Below are 13,556 nucleotides of genomic sequence, written 5' to 3' on the forward strand. Positions count from 1 at the left end.
ACTCTTGGTCTTTTTAAAAGAACTTGAATTTTTAACTGCAGCATCATACCTGATTTGTAAGTAGAATGAATGTAAGTGGATTGGTCCTAGCAGATCTGCTGAGCTCATCAGTGCTGTCAAACGGGCGATGTGTGGGTTGTGTTTGTGTGTGCGCGCGGCCGTGAGCATGTCAGTCTAACAAGTACCATGCTGTTTTTCTAGGTCTTCAATACTGAGTGAAGTTTCTACCCGGTCAAGATCTAAATTGCCATCAGGCAAGAATATTCTTGTTTTTGGTAAGTTACATATGCAAGCAGTTGGGGTGGTTGGGTTGTTTTTGTAGATACAAAGTGCGTTTAAAACAATGGTGTGAACAGACTGACGCATCAGTCTGTTAAAATTGGGTTATGTCCTATGATCTATGGTAGTATTGTCTTCAGGCCGATAGATTTGCTTTCTTTTTGTTTAAGCTGTTAGATTTGTAACATACATTTTCCCAAAAGGAATGTTATAGGGAATAATTAAGTGCTCTGGCTTTATTGTCATGGTATAAGCCATGGTCCAAAAATGTACAAGGGTACTTCTGATTACTTAGACATGTTTTTGAAAAATCTTTTCTACAAAGTATAAATTATTTCTGAAAATTGCTCTTTTTCCTGTAAAAACTTACTGGCAGGTGATGATGGTTCAGGTAAAACCACACTTATGGCTAAAATACAGGGAGCAGAGCACGGCAAGAAAGGAAGAGGGCTGGAATACTTGTATCTCAACATTCACGATGAAGACAGAGACGGTAAGTTTGTTTCCTATGTAATCTCTTCACTGTAGCTCAGTAGCTGACATGCTTTTTTAATAACTGTGGTTTCATCAGCGTATCTTGGGTTACACCCAAGTAGCTGGTTCCAGCATTGTTCTGTCTGCTGTAGAAGCTGTATCAATTTCCTAAAAGTGAAATGTGTTTTATAGTCAATGTGTGTTCTTCCGCTTGCCCTTCTTGCAGCTTGACCTCTGTGTGAGGAAGAAGTATGCTTGAGCAGCTCTCCGGATCCATTTGCTTTTAGGGTAGATATGTTTGCCGATGTTGACTTACTAACAGGTGTATTGCCATTTGGTATGGCTGGTTGATAACTACAGAAAGGAAGTGATATGTCCGTGGGCATTTATCGTCAGTATTGATTTCCAAGCAGAGGGTTTTGGTGTTTTCTTGTGGGCCCTGCGAGTAGGACTTTGGTTAACTATAGCTGAGATATTTTGTTAACAGCTGAGTGAGGGAAGAACAGACCTTAAAGTCAGAATTAGTTATTTCCTTTCCTCAGATTGGAGCTTGTCTCTCTGCCCCTCGTGTTTGTCTTCGTTACTGTTGATGATTACTCTTCTGTACGGTATGGGAGGGGGATGACGACAAGAGTCCATTTAAAAAGCAGGTCTAATGGTCAGAATACTGTTTTTAGGAAGGTTAGGGACAGGAAGAGGTGGGGAGCGAGTTCTTTATCCTTGCTCCTAAATCTGCCTCTGTTTGTCTCATTTTGGGCAAACTAAACTTTTGGACCTGTTTGTGTTACCGTCTTAAAAAATGGGGAATGACAGTCTTTCTATTCATGATTCTCTTCTGAGCTTGCAGTTCAGAAGAGGGAAGCAGTGCTGGTGGTTCGAGTATGTTCCTGAAAACAAATGAACTAGGAAGGTCCTATAGTGGTATTTTGGAGATGGAAATGTACTGAAGGCTCGCAAGAGTGATTAAGTACTATATGTGACTGGTTGTTACGGAGATTAGGCCTGTGGTAAACTGTCTTTGGATGCTAAGTTAGGCGCAGCAAAAGGATGAGGACATTGCCCATGACTTCAGTGGCCACCTCATCTTACAGTTCCTAAAAATCTTTTGCACTGTAATTTTAAGTGCTGAGCCATTCCTGGCTTCTTGAGGTTCTTGGCGTGTTTTCTCACCATGCGCGATCTTCTGTAGTACTGCATAAAAGCTTTAGGGAGAAAAACCGCTATGAATGGGAGCGTTGAGACAGCCTTTGCAATATCGAAGGAGATGGTATCATAAGCAGAAAGATGCTGGTGTGTTATTTTTTCTGGTGCTGTCTGTCAGACCTCAAGTATGTCCCTACTTCGCAAGTAACTTCGGGACGATGCCTGAATATCTGGAAGTGATAAGTATTTGAGGTGATTGGGAGAAATCTGTCACAAGAACTCAGGCAGCACTAGCAGGAAAAAAAAAGACCTTTTTGACTACCAGACAGCTTGGAGAATTCAGGTCTTCATGCATCCCTTTAATGGATGCGTTAGAACCTAATAATACATGCCCTTTTCCTTTCTGTCTCATTAGTGTCACCAGCAAGCAAAATAAATAGCAAAGTGGGTCAAGACCTCCCAGCAGGCAAAGATAACTCTTCCTTCTCTAGGACAGGTTTGGGTTTGTTTGTTGAAACTCTTTATGTGCTTTAGACGTGTGCAGGCCGAGATTCAGCTTTGGGAACAAAGCCTTTATAATTGACCCATGATTCTTGGAAGCCATAAAGAAGCTCAGGATAAGCATTCAGGAGCTTTCTATCACATACCCATTTTTGAGGGTATCTGCTTTATATTATACCTCAACGTCTTCAAGACCAGGAAACCACAAGGATTTCCAGGGATGTCGAATCAACACTGGTAACTGAAACTCTGTAGGGGAGTGAGAAGATCTTTCCAGCTTCTTTCCCAGGCATTAGAAGATTTCTTTGCTCTTTTTGCCTTTTTTTTCTTCATTTCAGAAGAGTTTATTCTGTCCTGGAGAAACATTTTGGTCATAGTGCTGAGTCATTATGTACCTTCCACCTCCCTTTGGAAACCTTAAGGAAAATCATTCTGTGTTGCTTCTTACCCACACTCCCCCACCTTCCTCCTTAAGAGGTATTTGAATCAGGCTCCTCCTACATTTGGAGTGGAATTACTCTGCATTGCTAGGTGCATATCTTAGTTGCTTTTGTTTTTTTACCCTTAAAGACTGGATCAAGGATTAAACTGTGGGTTTGTTTGGTTTTTTTTTTGTAGGAGGCCTAGACAAATGCATTGAAAGCACCTCTTTTTTGAAGGACCTCTGTGGCTAATACAGGTGCCCGCTAACCTTTTGGTTTTCACTGTCACCTGCTTGTTTCTTGGCAGTGGCTGATGCCTAGCTTGGATGGCAAGATACACATCACCACCGTGTTGGTAATTAGCTGGTTCAGGTCTCCGGAGTGTTAGTTGTTCAATCTAAGATACAGTCTTTTGGTCCCCAGAATAACTTGGTCTGCTATTGGATCTCTACCTGAAAAATCTCCTTCCTGGGGTACCAACCCAAATTCTGCCTAAACTAAGGCATTTGTTCAGAAGAGGTTTGGTGGTGCCTGAGAAGCAGTCCTGAGAGAGAGATTCTCCCAGGTCATTAGCCCCAGGTGCATACGGCCACTTCTGCATACATGACACCATAGTTCATCTGGATGAAAGCACTTACCAGTACTAGCTGTAACGTTAACTCCGAATATTAAACGACCTTGGAGCTCAGGCCTGGAAGTTCTCTGTTAGTGGAATTTCTCGGGGAGTTTGGCCGTTTTTCCTTTTTTGCCTTTCTTTGGTATATGCAGGTACTTTGTGTCTATGCTGGTTAGTCTGCTTTTGAGAGCTGAGAATCTTTGTTTGTAGAAGAGAGGCTCTGCATAATTTTCTGAAAGGCGTGTGTTTCTAGAGTAGCTTTCAGAGTCTGTTGCAGTGATGGGGCAGAGTTAAAGTGAGAATGTGCAGCAGGACAGTGAGACACAATACACGGACTGGTTTTGTAGCAGTACTTATGGGTTAGCTGGCAATCATAAACACCATAGAGAGCTTCCAGCTGAACTGCCGCAGATTACAGATCCACTACAGTTGTCCCGACTGTGCCAAATGTGCCAGTGTACTAGAGCCATTCTGTTGAGTTCTTACTTGCAACAAAATCACATAGTCTTGTTTTTTTCCCTCAGGTTTGGACTGGCCTCAGTTGTATCATATGCATATTCCTGTTGAACTGGTTGTTCCAGATAGAGCCAAGTGCTGCTGGTACACTGGTTTCTAATGGGAAAACTGTCTTTTTGTCAACGTCTTTGAAGTAGTTCTCTTGAAAATTATTTTTCCCTGTTTTGCTTCTCTTCATAGCTTGGACAAGGAATATCTCATTACCACTGACCTTTTAAATAAATGCAGGAGACGTAGTTGCAGCTCACAGAATCAACCATCTGCAGTAGAATTCATCAAATCTGGAGTATCTTTTTCATACCTGAAGGAATGCAATACTGACAGGATTTAGAAATGCAGTTTTAGTAGCTATCGTAATTGTCTTAAGTAGTACCTGCTTTTCCAACAGATTTGGTAATTTTTTGTTCTGTTTTGATGTCTTATGTCATAGCTGCTGTGAAAGGCCCAGTTAACATTCATGTCATATAATTATGTAGGAGCTTGATGCAGTACTGACAAAGTTGAATTTGCTACCAAGTCTTCACCAAATTGTGTACAACTGGTATTTTAAAGCGTGTTTTATATTTGGAGCAAATGTAAATCACAAGCCATACCTCTTTTCTGCAAGAAAGAGCAAGACCCTTTCATTTTCACACAGTATCTTTTTAAGTGCATTCTAATGTGGGTACTAGGTTTCCAGTCTTCCTAGCAGATTGATTTCGTTTGAGTGATAGTTCCAACTGCATTCTAGTTCCAGCTCTATTCTAGTTCCCGTCTGTATTCTAGATGTTAAGCAGAAACAAAATCCTTAGGTACGAGGAAGATGTTTAGTAAACAAGACCTGTGTAACCATTAGATACTGGCTTTAAAAAAGTTACTTAGAAGCAGTGAATTAGGATATTAATTAATTTTTGTTACTTGCTAGGGTGTGGAAGCCTTTTCTGTGATCAAAGCACTTGCAGCAGGAGAATCTGTGGAAGTGCTGATGAGAGGCCACAGGCAGACAAGTTAGGTTTTTAAAACTTTCATATTAAAAGAAATAGTTGTGCATAGACAGTTAACGGCTATTAATAATCTTTGATTTGCAGAAAGCTCAGGGGTTTTTATTCACTGGTCGCTTTCTGCGTTTTGAATATACAAAGGATGCTTCTGGAATGCAGAGCATGATGGAGTCCTTCATGGATGATGGATGTTTCATGTACTGTTGTGTAGTGCGTTCACATTGTGTCCAACTTCCTTCGCTTTTCCAAACTTTTACCAGACTTTCCTTCTGTCCCTAAAGGTCTTTCGATAGGTTTAGATGCATACATACAGTGCTGCAAGAATCCTGTGTGGTATCAGTGAGTTGGTTTTGTGACGTGGGTGGGGAGGGGGGGGAGACGATGAATATGCAAAGGCACGTTTGTTAGGTACACAACAGTTGTCGTGTTTACTGCAAAGGACAGATCTGAGATGTGCAGTTCGAAGTTAGAAGCATAACCGTTGGCCTGTTTGTGTGATGACTGATGTTTGAATGTCATATGACAGCCTAACAGTACTTAAGTAGGAGCATAACAAATGCTAAATGAAGACTGCCCACGTATAGCATCTTGGTGCAATCCCTCTGTAACTTGGCTTTTCAGTAATTTTATCCGAGACCTGATTAGAAGGGTGGTATGTACATCTCTACTCTTTTTGCCTTCCCATTTCCTCAGTCAAGTTTTTGCCTTTTTCTAGAGCCAGCATTTTTGATCCTGAGGGATTCTTTCCTCAAGTTATGATAGCCACAGCAGCTGGATTTATTTTGTGAAGTTAGAAGATTTGGAACACAGGGCAGCGAAATGTAGTGAGGCAAAGTAATTACGAAGCTCAGTAGCTGTTTTGAAAATCTGGGCTCTGCAGTGGTTGGTTTGCTGATCCATGACTTCCAGAATTCACTTATCTTGTATGTATTATCTATGGAGACTCAATCCCTCTTGGACAGCTGTAGGGAATACTTCAGAAGAGGTACTAGGAAGAGTCTAGAAGATGAATACAAATGGATTTGTTTCTTTTGACGAGGAAATTTTGAGGATAACGTAATTGTTTTGGTTTTTAAATTTCTTTTAATTTGGGCAGGATTGGTGGTTCAGATGTCATTCGTCATTCCTGTATGATGCTCCATTTTCAATTTCCTTTATTCTTGTCGAAGTTCAGGTTTGGTGAAACATCTCATGCCATCTCTCTGTCCCATCTGATTTTTCCAACACCCCCTGCCTTGCATTTCAACAAAAATGTCCAGTTGCTATTGAAACACCGAGGGAGAGAAACACAAAAACTCAAATCGGAAGTGTTTGTCCAGTACTCATTTTGTAAGGAGCCTGCAAGTAGGAGCCAGTGTTAAGTCAGTATGAATTAAAAGCAGGTAGTACAACTTAGTTTAGTAGGTTGTAAGTTTATCCTCTTTGCTCCTCCTGCTCCTGTGCTAGAAACATAAGCTGCTTATTGCTCGTATCTTGTTTGCTGCTTATTTCTGTTGTGAGATGTCTTTAGTATATTAAACCAGCTTACATGTCTGAGGGACACCTAATGCTTCCCTGCTGGACTCAGCTATAACCACCCCCTCTTGAACTCCGAGTTACGTATGGCTCACACATATTCTGGTTTTACTTGGGACATACATATTGTAAATCCAGGGGCGTTTTGCAGCATCTAGAAACAATTGTGTTGGCTGTGCTTTGTGAAAGCCAAAGAACAGAATCAATTTTTTTAAACAAAAAGATGCAGAATCAAGAAAAAAATCCTGTTGAATGAAAGCATCTGCATCATTTACACACGCCCCTGTCTTAAGAATGAACAGACAGGATCTGGTGGTAGTTGGGCTTTGGTCTTCCTTTTACGGTTAATGGACTCCTCTCTTTATTTGTAGACTAGCAAAGCAAAAAGTTGGCATCTGTTGAGTACATCTCTGCCTTTTCCTTTCAGATCATACTCGCTGTAACGTTTGGATTCTGGATGGAGACTTATACCATAAAGGGCTATTGAAGTTTGCAGTTTCTGCGGAATCCCTGCAAGACACAGTCGTAGTCTTTGTTGCAGATATGTCTAGACCTTGGACTGTTATGGAGTCTTTACAGAAGTGGGCCAGTGTCTTGCAGGAACATATTGATAAGATGAAAATTCCTCCAGAAGAGATGAGAGACATGGAACAGAAGTGTAAGTCTTTGGGCATCCATACGTTCTTGTCTTTTTTTTAACTACTTGATTTAGCTCTTGATTAGTGTTTTGAGAATGGGTTGGATAAGAATTACTTTGAAGTTGGTTTTAGAACTCTAATTCAAATAGTTTCTATGAGGCTTTAAAACAACTCTTCCAATTTTGCTGTGCTAACAAAACATCAGGTAAATTAATGGTTTAAATCTCTTGCAAAAATGAGATTTTAATAATTTTATTTTTAAAAAGGCCATTTAAAAAAAAAAACTCCGTACAGAATCACGTTTTTAAAAATGGTGACAAAATTCAGTGACAAAGTGAGCTGTCTGTTTTCCTGTGCTATCTAAGCCAAGTTCCATTCTCATACTGTGTTTGTTGTCTTACAGTAGGTCTTTTTGCCCTTGTTTTTCATGAGGCTCAGACTGTGATCCTGGTACATCTAACTGTCTGTACAGCCATTCCTACCCTGTGACTTTAGGAATGTTGTATAAATTAACTTTCTTTCCTGGCATATCCGTGGCAGGAACGAATCTGGCACTGGCAAGCAGTCATTGCTGCAGTATTGTTTCCTGCAGCTTCATTTCTTTTGTAAAATAGTTTTCAATGTTTCCTGAGAGGTTTTTTTTGTTTTCATATTGAATTACTCCAAAACAAATTCTTTCAGTGGACAGGAGTGTAGCAACATGCGTTCCTTGTTAGCTGAAGTATAGGTTCAGACTGATCCTCCCTGGTTGCTGCTTTTGTCTGGGCTGGTGGCTAGCTGTACTGGAGTGCTTAAACCTTGCAGAGACTGTCAGGTAGCTTCCTTAGATTCCCTTGAGGGAGCAGTGTCATCTCTTTGGCCTGTGAGCATTCAGGTGTATTTGTACAGCTGATGTCCTTTCTGAATGTTAAATATTACTTTCCCTAAAGGCTTGTGCCTACAGGGTGCTAGCTAGAGTTTAAACTTAGTGATTGAAACCACCTGGGTTTGATCACCAGGTTATATTAAAAAAAAAAGGAAAGTATGACAATTTTTAGGGGAAAAAGCATTCTTTTTGTGTGCATGTGTGTGAGAGAGAGACTTTTTGGGAATGGGAGATGGAAAGGCAGTTCTAGTTTCAAAATACAGCTGTGACCCCAAATTGCACTTTTCTGAGACATGCTAAATTTTATCTGAATAATCTGAATGAATGTGGAGTTTGTGCACTTAATTTTTACTTCTGGAAAGGAAAGTGTTTTCAGCCTTCACTAAGAATGTACCTTGTGGAGGTGCAAGTTACAGCTATGGCAAAGCTTTAGCACTGTCTATGGGGAACTTGGAAGACATTCCAATAGTATTATCTTAGTGCTTTATAAATTAAACTTTCTCTTGTGCTTTAATAGTCGAGGGAAAAGGAAAAATTGAGAGGTGCCTAATGCCTGCGCGTGCAGGACTCTGCTGCCGTCCTATGGCTGAGAGGTGGATGTCTGTCCAGTATCAGCGTGCAGGTAAAGCAGGGTCTTAACGCCTCTGCTGCCAAACTCCCATCTCTCTCCTTTTCTCCGTCACTTGTAGGACACTTGTGTCATCTCAGATACGTGTCTTCTGAGTTTTTGCAGACTGTCCCTAAGGCCAGATCTGTGCTCAAAACTTTGTCTACCATTGCTTGTAATTCCCTTAAGAGCAAGTCGTGTTAAAAGAAATTCCTGTTCTAACTGTGGCTGTATTAGTCAGTATAGAGCCCATGTGCCTGAAGAATGCCTTGTGATTACAGCCCATCAATAAAGCTACACCAGCAAAGTATTCCTTACTGAAATCCTGCTGCATGTGCTTCCTGAGATAAGCTGCCACTTAGAAAATGCAGAATCACTGTGTTGCCATAGCCTGGATATGAAAAAACTGGGATAATGAAGCGCATGTGCAAAGCAGGCAGTCAAAACATAGAAAGAGGGCTCAGAGTGACAAGATGTGCTAAATTCATTCCCGTAAAGCCCCACTGCGGCATAACGCCACATGGGTGTGTATGTCTCTTGATTTCAGCTTTCAGAACCAGATTCCCTTATGCTTGTTTCTAGATACAATCTGGGGCACGTGGACCAAGCTGAGTGTCCACAGTGCTTTCCGAAGCTGTTACGCTCGGTACCAGTAACCAGTAGTGCTTGTTGGCCCCAGGGAAACATTCTCTAGGTTTATTCCATTAGCATCCCTGCAAAGTGCTGTTAGGTTGTTCTATCTCCATTGCAAGATCTTATTACTAGTTTCCAGAAATCCTTTTGTTAGCTCACAAATCTCAATGGAATTGAACTTTGGAGTGTTTGTCTTTGCTTTCAAGGTTTTCCAGGCCTTTCTCCACCCAGCCTTCTGTCTTGTGTTTGCTCTTTGAGATACTGACTCTTGGCTTAATGGGTGGATGATGCTAGGCTCCATCTGGTATATGAAAAACTTTCCTTTGTGCTCAAGAGCTGCTGAAATGGGAGACTGGACACACAGAAGCAACAGGCTGCCTTGAAAGAAACTGGATGATTTGGAGTATACCAAGAGCATTGTTTGTCTGTACTTGCTCGTATCTCTGATCTGATCTGGAAATTCCTTGCTAAAAGCTTGGCTAGTAAGGATTCACATTAATAACATTAGTTCACATGTTCTAATTCACTTCAGGCTCAATTATGATAAACCATTGTTTAAGTAAAATTTGAATAATTATTTTGGGGAAGATCTAAATTTTGCCTCCCTTTTTCTGTAAAGCAGAAAAGAAGACTGCCAAGAATCAAGACATGCAGAAGGGAAGTATACTGGTAAAATGGCCATTACATTAACGTCCTCTGGAGCGTTTGAAGCTAAAGACTTGAAACACAATAACATTTTTCTGAAAAATAAGTAGTGTCCCATTCAAGCTGAATTAGTCTCAGGTTCTCTGCCTTTTTTTTCTTTTTTCTGACATACAGCTGAAGGACTTCCTAAAAGAAACTTACTTTGTCAAGACATCTTTTGTCTAAGAATTTTTTTCACAAGACTAAAATTTATGATCAATAAAGATAGTGCTAAAAAAAATGCTACAAAGCTAAAAGCTCCATGAATTGCTTGTGAAAATTATATATTATAATCAGACAATGTTTATTTTCTAGGTTTTATTCATATCACAGCAGAAAAATATTTTTAAAATATTATATCTTTTTTAATATAAAGATGGAATGATCGTCCTAGAAGAATTTTCTGTTTTCCTTGATCTGCTGTTCAGTGCTTTTGTCATCTATCTAGTTAAATAAGTTGTAGTGTTTCTCTGCCATTTCCATATTGCTGTTAAACAGTACTCCAGGACTGAGGATTTTATTGTTACTAGAACCATCAAACCTAAGAATAATGGGATTACTATGACAGTACTTTGAATCAGCTGCTCCTGTGGCATGACTGTGCATTGGTTCTTGCAGTTAGCTTTCAGTAGCTGATGTAAATAAGCAGTAACATGAGAACAAAACTAGAAACTTGCATTCATGTGCTATCTTGTATGCAAACGTCTAAATAAAAGGCTTCTTACCTGGCTAAGCCACAAGTTTGGTAGCTAAATCTGCACACTGTAGTGGAGGCGATGGCTTATCATCACCTGGTGATGATTTTTCAAGTGGAATAGGCCATTCCTAGTACTCGACCTTACTGATAGGTATCACAATACTAATGATTTGTCAGATGAACAGTTGTTTTTCTCGCCGCCTATATTATGTGCATAATCTTACCTGTATTGAAAAAAGAACATTAAACCAAAGTAATTTTCACCTACTTCTTATTAAAGAAAAGAGTTATTTCCCGTACCATAGAATGTGATTCCTTAATGTGAATTATATGGAGGAGAAAATGTTCGTAGCTCACCAGAAAAAAGGAAAAAGAAAATACTTATACAGGCTGTCTGAGTGCATGATGAACTTTACATCCGTTAAAAGTTTGAGAGTGGAGATGAAGAGAGAAATAGGTGCCAGATATGGGAGGTAAGGAAAAAGTATTAAATTGCTGTGTGACAAAGAAACACTTCAACTGAAGTGACCTTTATTAACTGCTTAGAATGCCGTTTGTTCGTAAGAGGTAGTCTGACAGCTCTTGGGTGTGGGTTTACTTGGATTTAACAAGACTAAATTTTGAGTGGGAATGGAGATTGAATAGTGTTTAAGAGCCTATCACTGACAGGCACTTAAACGACTTCAGTTCAGAAACAAGTGTATCCGTGTTCAAGATGCAGTTAGAGGTTCTCAATATAGCTGTTACCTTCTTTTAGCTCTAGTAGTTCCTTGTTCAGCAGATGCCCTTGTTAACTAAAGCTGGGTGTTTTCTGTAGCATTTCTCAGTCTCTAGTCAGGGGTTAACAGCGGACCACACGCGTTCTTCATCTGCAACAGCAGCTCATCTCCACAGGGGAGCTTTTTCTTCCTCCTTGCTGGATCAGCTGGAGTCTGAAATTTGTCCCAAATTTGAGGAGCTTTATAACAGATATCTCAGTTAAAAAAAAGGTTTTTTTCTGCTGTGATATGAACAAAACCTAGGAAACAAATATTGTCTGATTATAATGGCTTTGGCAAGTTGGAGAGCAGTATTTTTACATCTGATTAAGAGAGACTTATCTGAATGGTGGGGTGTGTTATTGTTTTAACTGCTATAGTACACTTGGCTTCAATATTTTTTTTGTATCCTGAACTAGGAAGAGTAGTGAAACAAGTACTTTTTTAAAATCTCTTTCCTATGTAAATGCTGTGGAATTAATTTGCTTTCTGCAAGATAGTCAATAAATGTGTTTAATGTGAAGAATGTATAATGGAGTATTGATTTCCAGTTGCTGAACATGGAACAGTACTAGAGGAAGGCATCTCTTTGCAAGTATTGTTTCCTCTCCACCAGACGGCACTGCCTCCCCAAGTTTAAAAGCAACTGTATTCAATTTTTTTTTATTTCCTTAGACCTTGGGATATATTGAATTGGTTATCGAGTCTTGTGGTCTCTATTTAATGTGTATGGGGGCATGGGTTTCAAGCTTTTCTCTGGACTAGAGCTCTCGTTTTCCACAAGAATCATGCAATTTTCTATTTCAAATAAAAATTGTAGATCTTGTGGCTTTGAAGAGGAGCGTTTTTTCTGATGTGTTCTTCCTTCCACATGCAGGAATGGTTCCTATTTTGAAGACGTACAGTGATTTCATTTCGCAAGATCTGTATTAGAAACTTTTCTGAGGCTTTACCACTTCCTAAACCTCAGAAGGATCAGGTGGCCTGCAGTACAGTTGCAGTTCCTTCCCTGTCACATGGACAGATGTTCTGAACAAAGGTCTCTCTGTGACTGCACTGGAGATCAGGAGCTTTTTTGAAGAGTTTTCCTTAGTGTACGTACAGTCAGCCTGCTCCCCCTGTTTCTGAAGTAAAGATGGGAGCAAATCATGGAGCTTTGCTTGCCTCTTTCCTGAGGGCTCCTCGTGGCTGAGTGAGGAGGAAGCCTCAGGTGGGATTGTCATGTGAGGGAGAGCTGTGGGCCTTTGGGAAGTGCTGTGTCTGGGAGCAGGCACATCCAGGAGGCAGGTTTGTCTGGTCTGTGACTTTCATCTTGAAAAAAGACATGAAAACTGTAAGCTGCAGCCCGGTTTTGATGAAGCATGTGAGGGGTCACAGTGTGCTTCCAAAACTGTGTTAATAATATTTCTTAGGCGTTTCAGTATTTGATAGTATTCAGTAGCATTGGAACGCTCATCACTGCTGTGAAATTAAAACACTGAAAACACAGAAAGCGTCTAGTTTCCTCTGAACTCCATTGTCATTTTCAGAATACAACCGAGTCTCTTCAGATAACATTTAGAAGTCCTTGAGTCAGTATTTATGTAGTGTATTGTTTATATTTCTAGCACTGGACTCCTTCAACAGAAGTGTAGAGTAATAGAAACTTTAATTGAGTAATAGTTGTAGAAAAGAGTGGCCGTTTCAGCTTGCTGTTGCCTGAGTCCATTTATGTTTTCCCCATGCTTTCTTCCAAACCGAGGAACGAATCATACTGACTATAGGCGACGTTGCTGAACTACTTTTCCCTTGTCGACTCCCCTATAGTGGAATGCTTTGAATTGGGGAATGTGCATTTGTGCATCCTACAGCTTTTGCAGCTAGTCTTGATTATTTGTAACCGTTCCAGACTGCCCTTGATTTAGCTTGCTGTAAATTGTGGTGGAGGAGAATTGTTGTGTTTGAGAAGGCGACAAGGCTTAAACTTGCATTCCAGTCTCACGTAGTGCCTCATTATAAAAGGAAGAGAGATTTCTAGTTAGTCATAGATTAATTATGGTTTGAAAAGAACTGGTCTCTTTGTACATTAAGAAGATCTCTCTCTTAATAGTTATAAAGGAGTTTCAAGAGTATGTAGAACCCGAGGAAGGCTACCAAGGATCACCACAGAGAAGAGGGCCGTCTTCTGGCCAGGAGGATGAACATGTTTCTTTGCCACTCGGAGAAAATGTGCTGACTCACAACCTTGG

General features: G+C 40.2%; 1 protein-coding gene across 1 annotated transcript in view; it reads left to right on the plus strand.

Moving 5' to 3' along the window:
• Nucleotides 1-201: 201 nt before the first annotated feature.
• Nucleotides 202-13,556, plus strand: part of DYNC1LI2 (dynein, cytoplasmic 1, light intermediate chain 2) — a gene marked incomplete at its 5' end in the record, with an annotated part of 24,286 nt that continues 10,931 nt past the window's right edge. The window contains 4 exons of the mRNA XM_010140280.1: nt 202-275; nt 656-772; nt 6,874-7,104; nt 13,418-13,556. Of these exons, the coding sequence (XP_010138582.1) occupies nt 202-275; nt 656-772; nt 6,874-7,104; nt 13,418-13,556 (561 nt within the window). The remainder of the gene's footprint in view (nt 276-655; nt 773-6,873; nt 7,105-13,417) is intronic.

Source organism: Buceros rhinoceros, unplaced genomic scaffold (assembly GCF_000710305.1).
Source record: "Buceros rhinoceros silvestris isolate BGI_N320 unplaced genomic scaffold, ASM71030v1 scaffold20027, whole genome shotgun sequence".
NCBI classification, from domain to species: Eukaryota; Metazoa; Chordata; class Aves; order Bucerotiformes; family Bucerotidae; genus Buceros; species Buceros rhinoceros.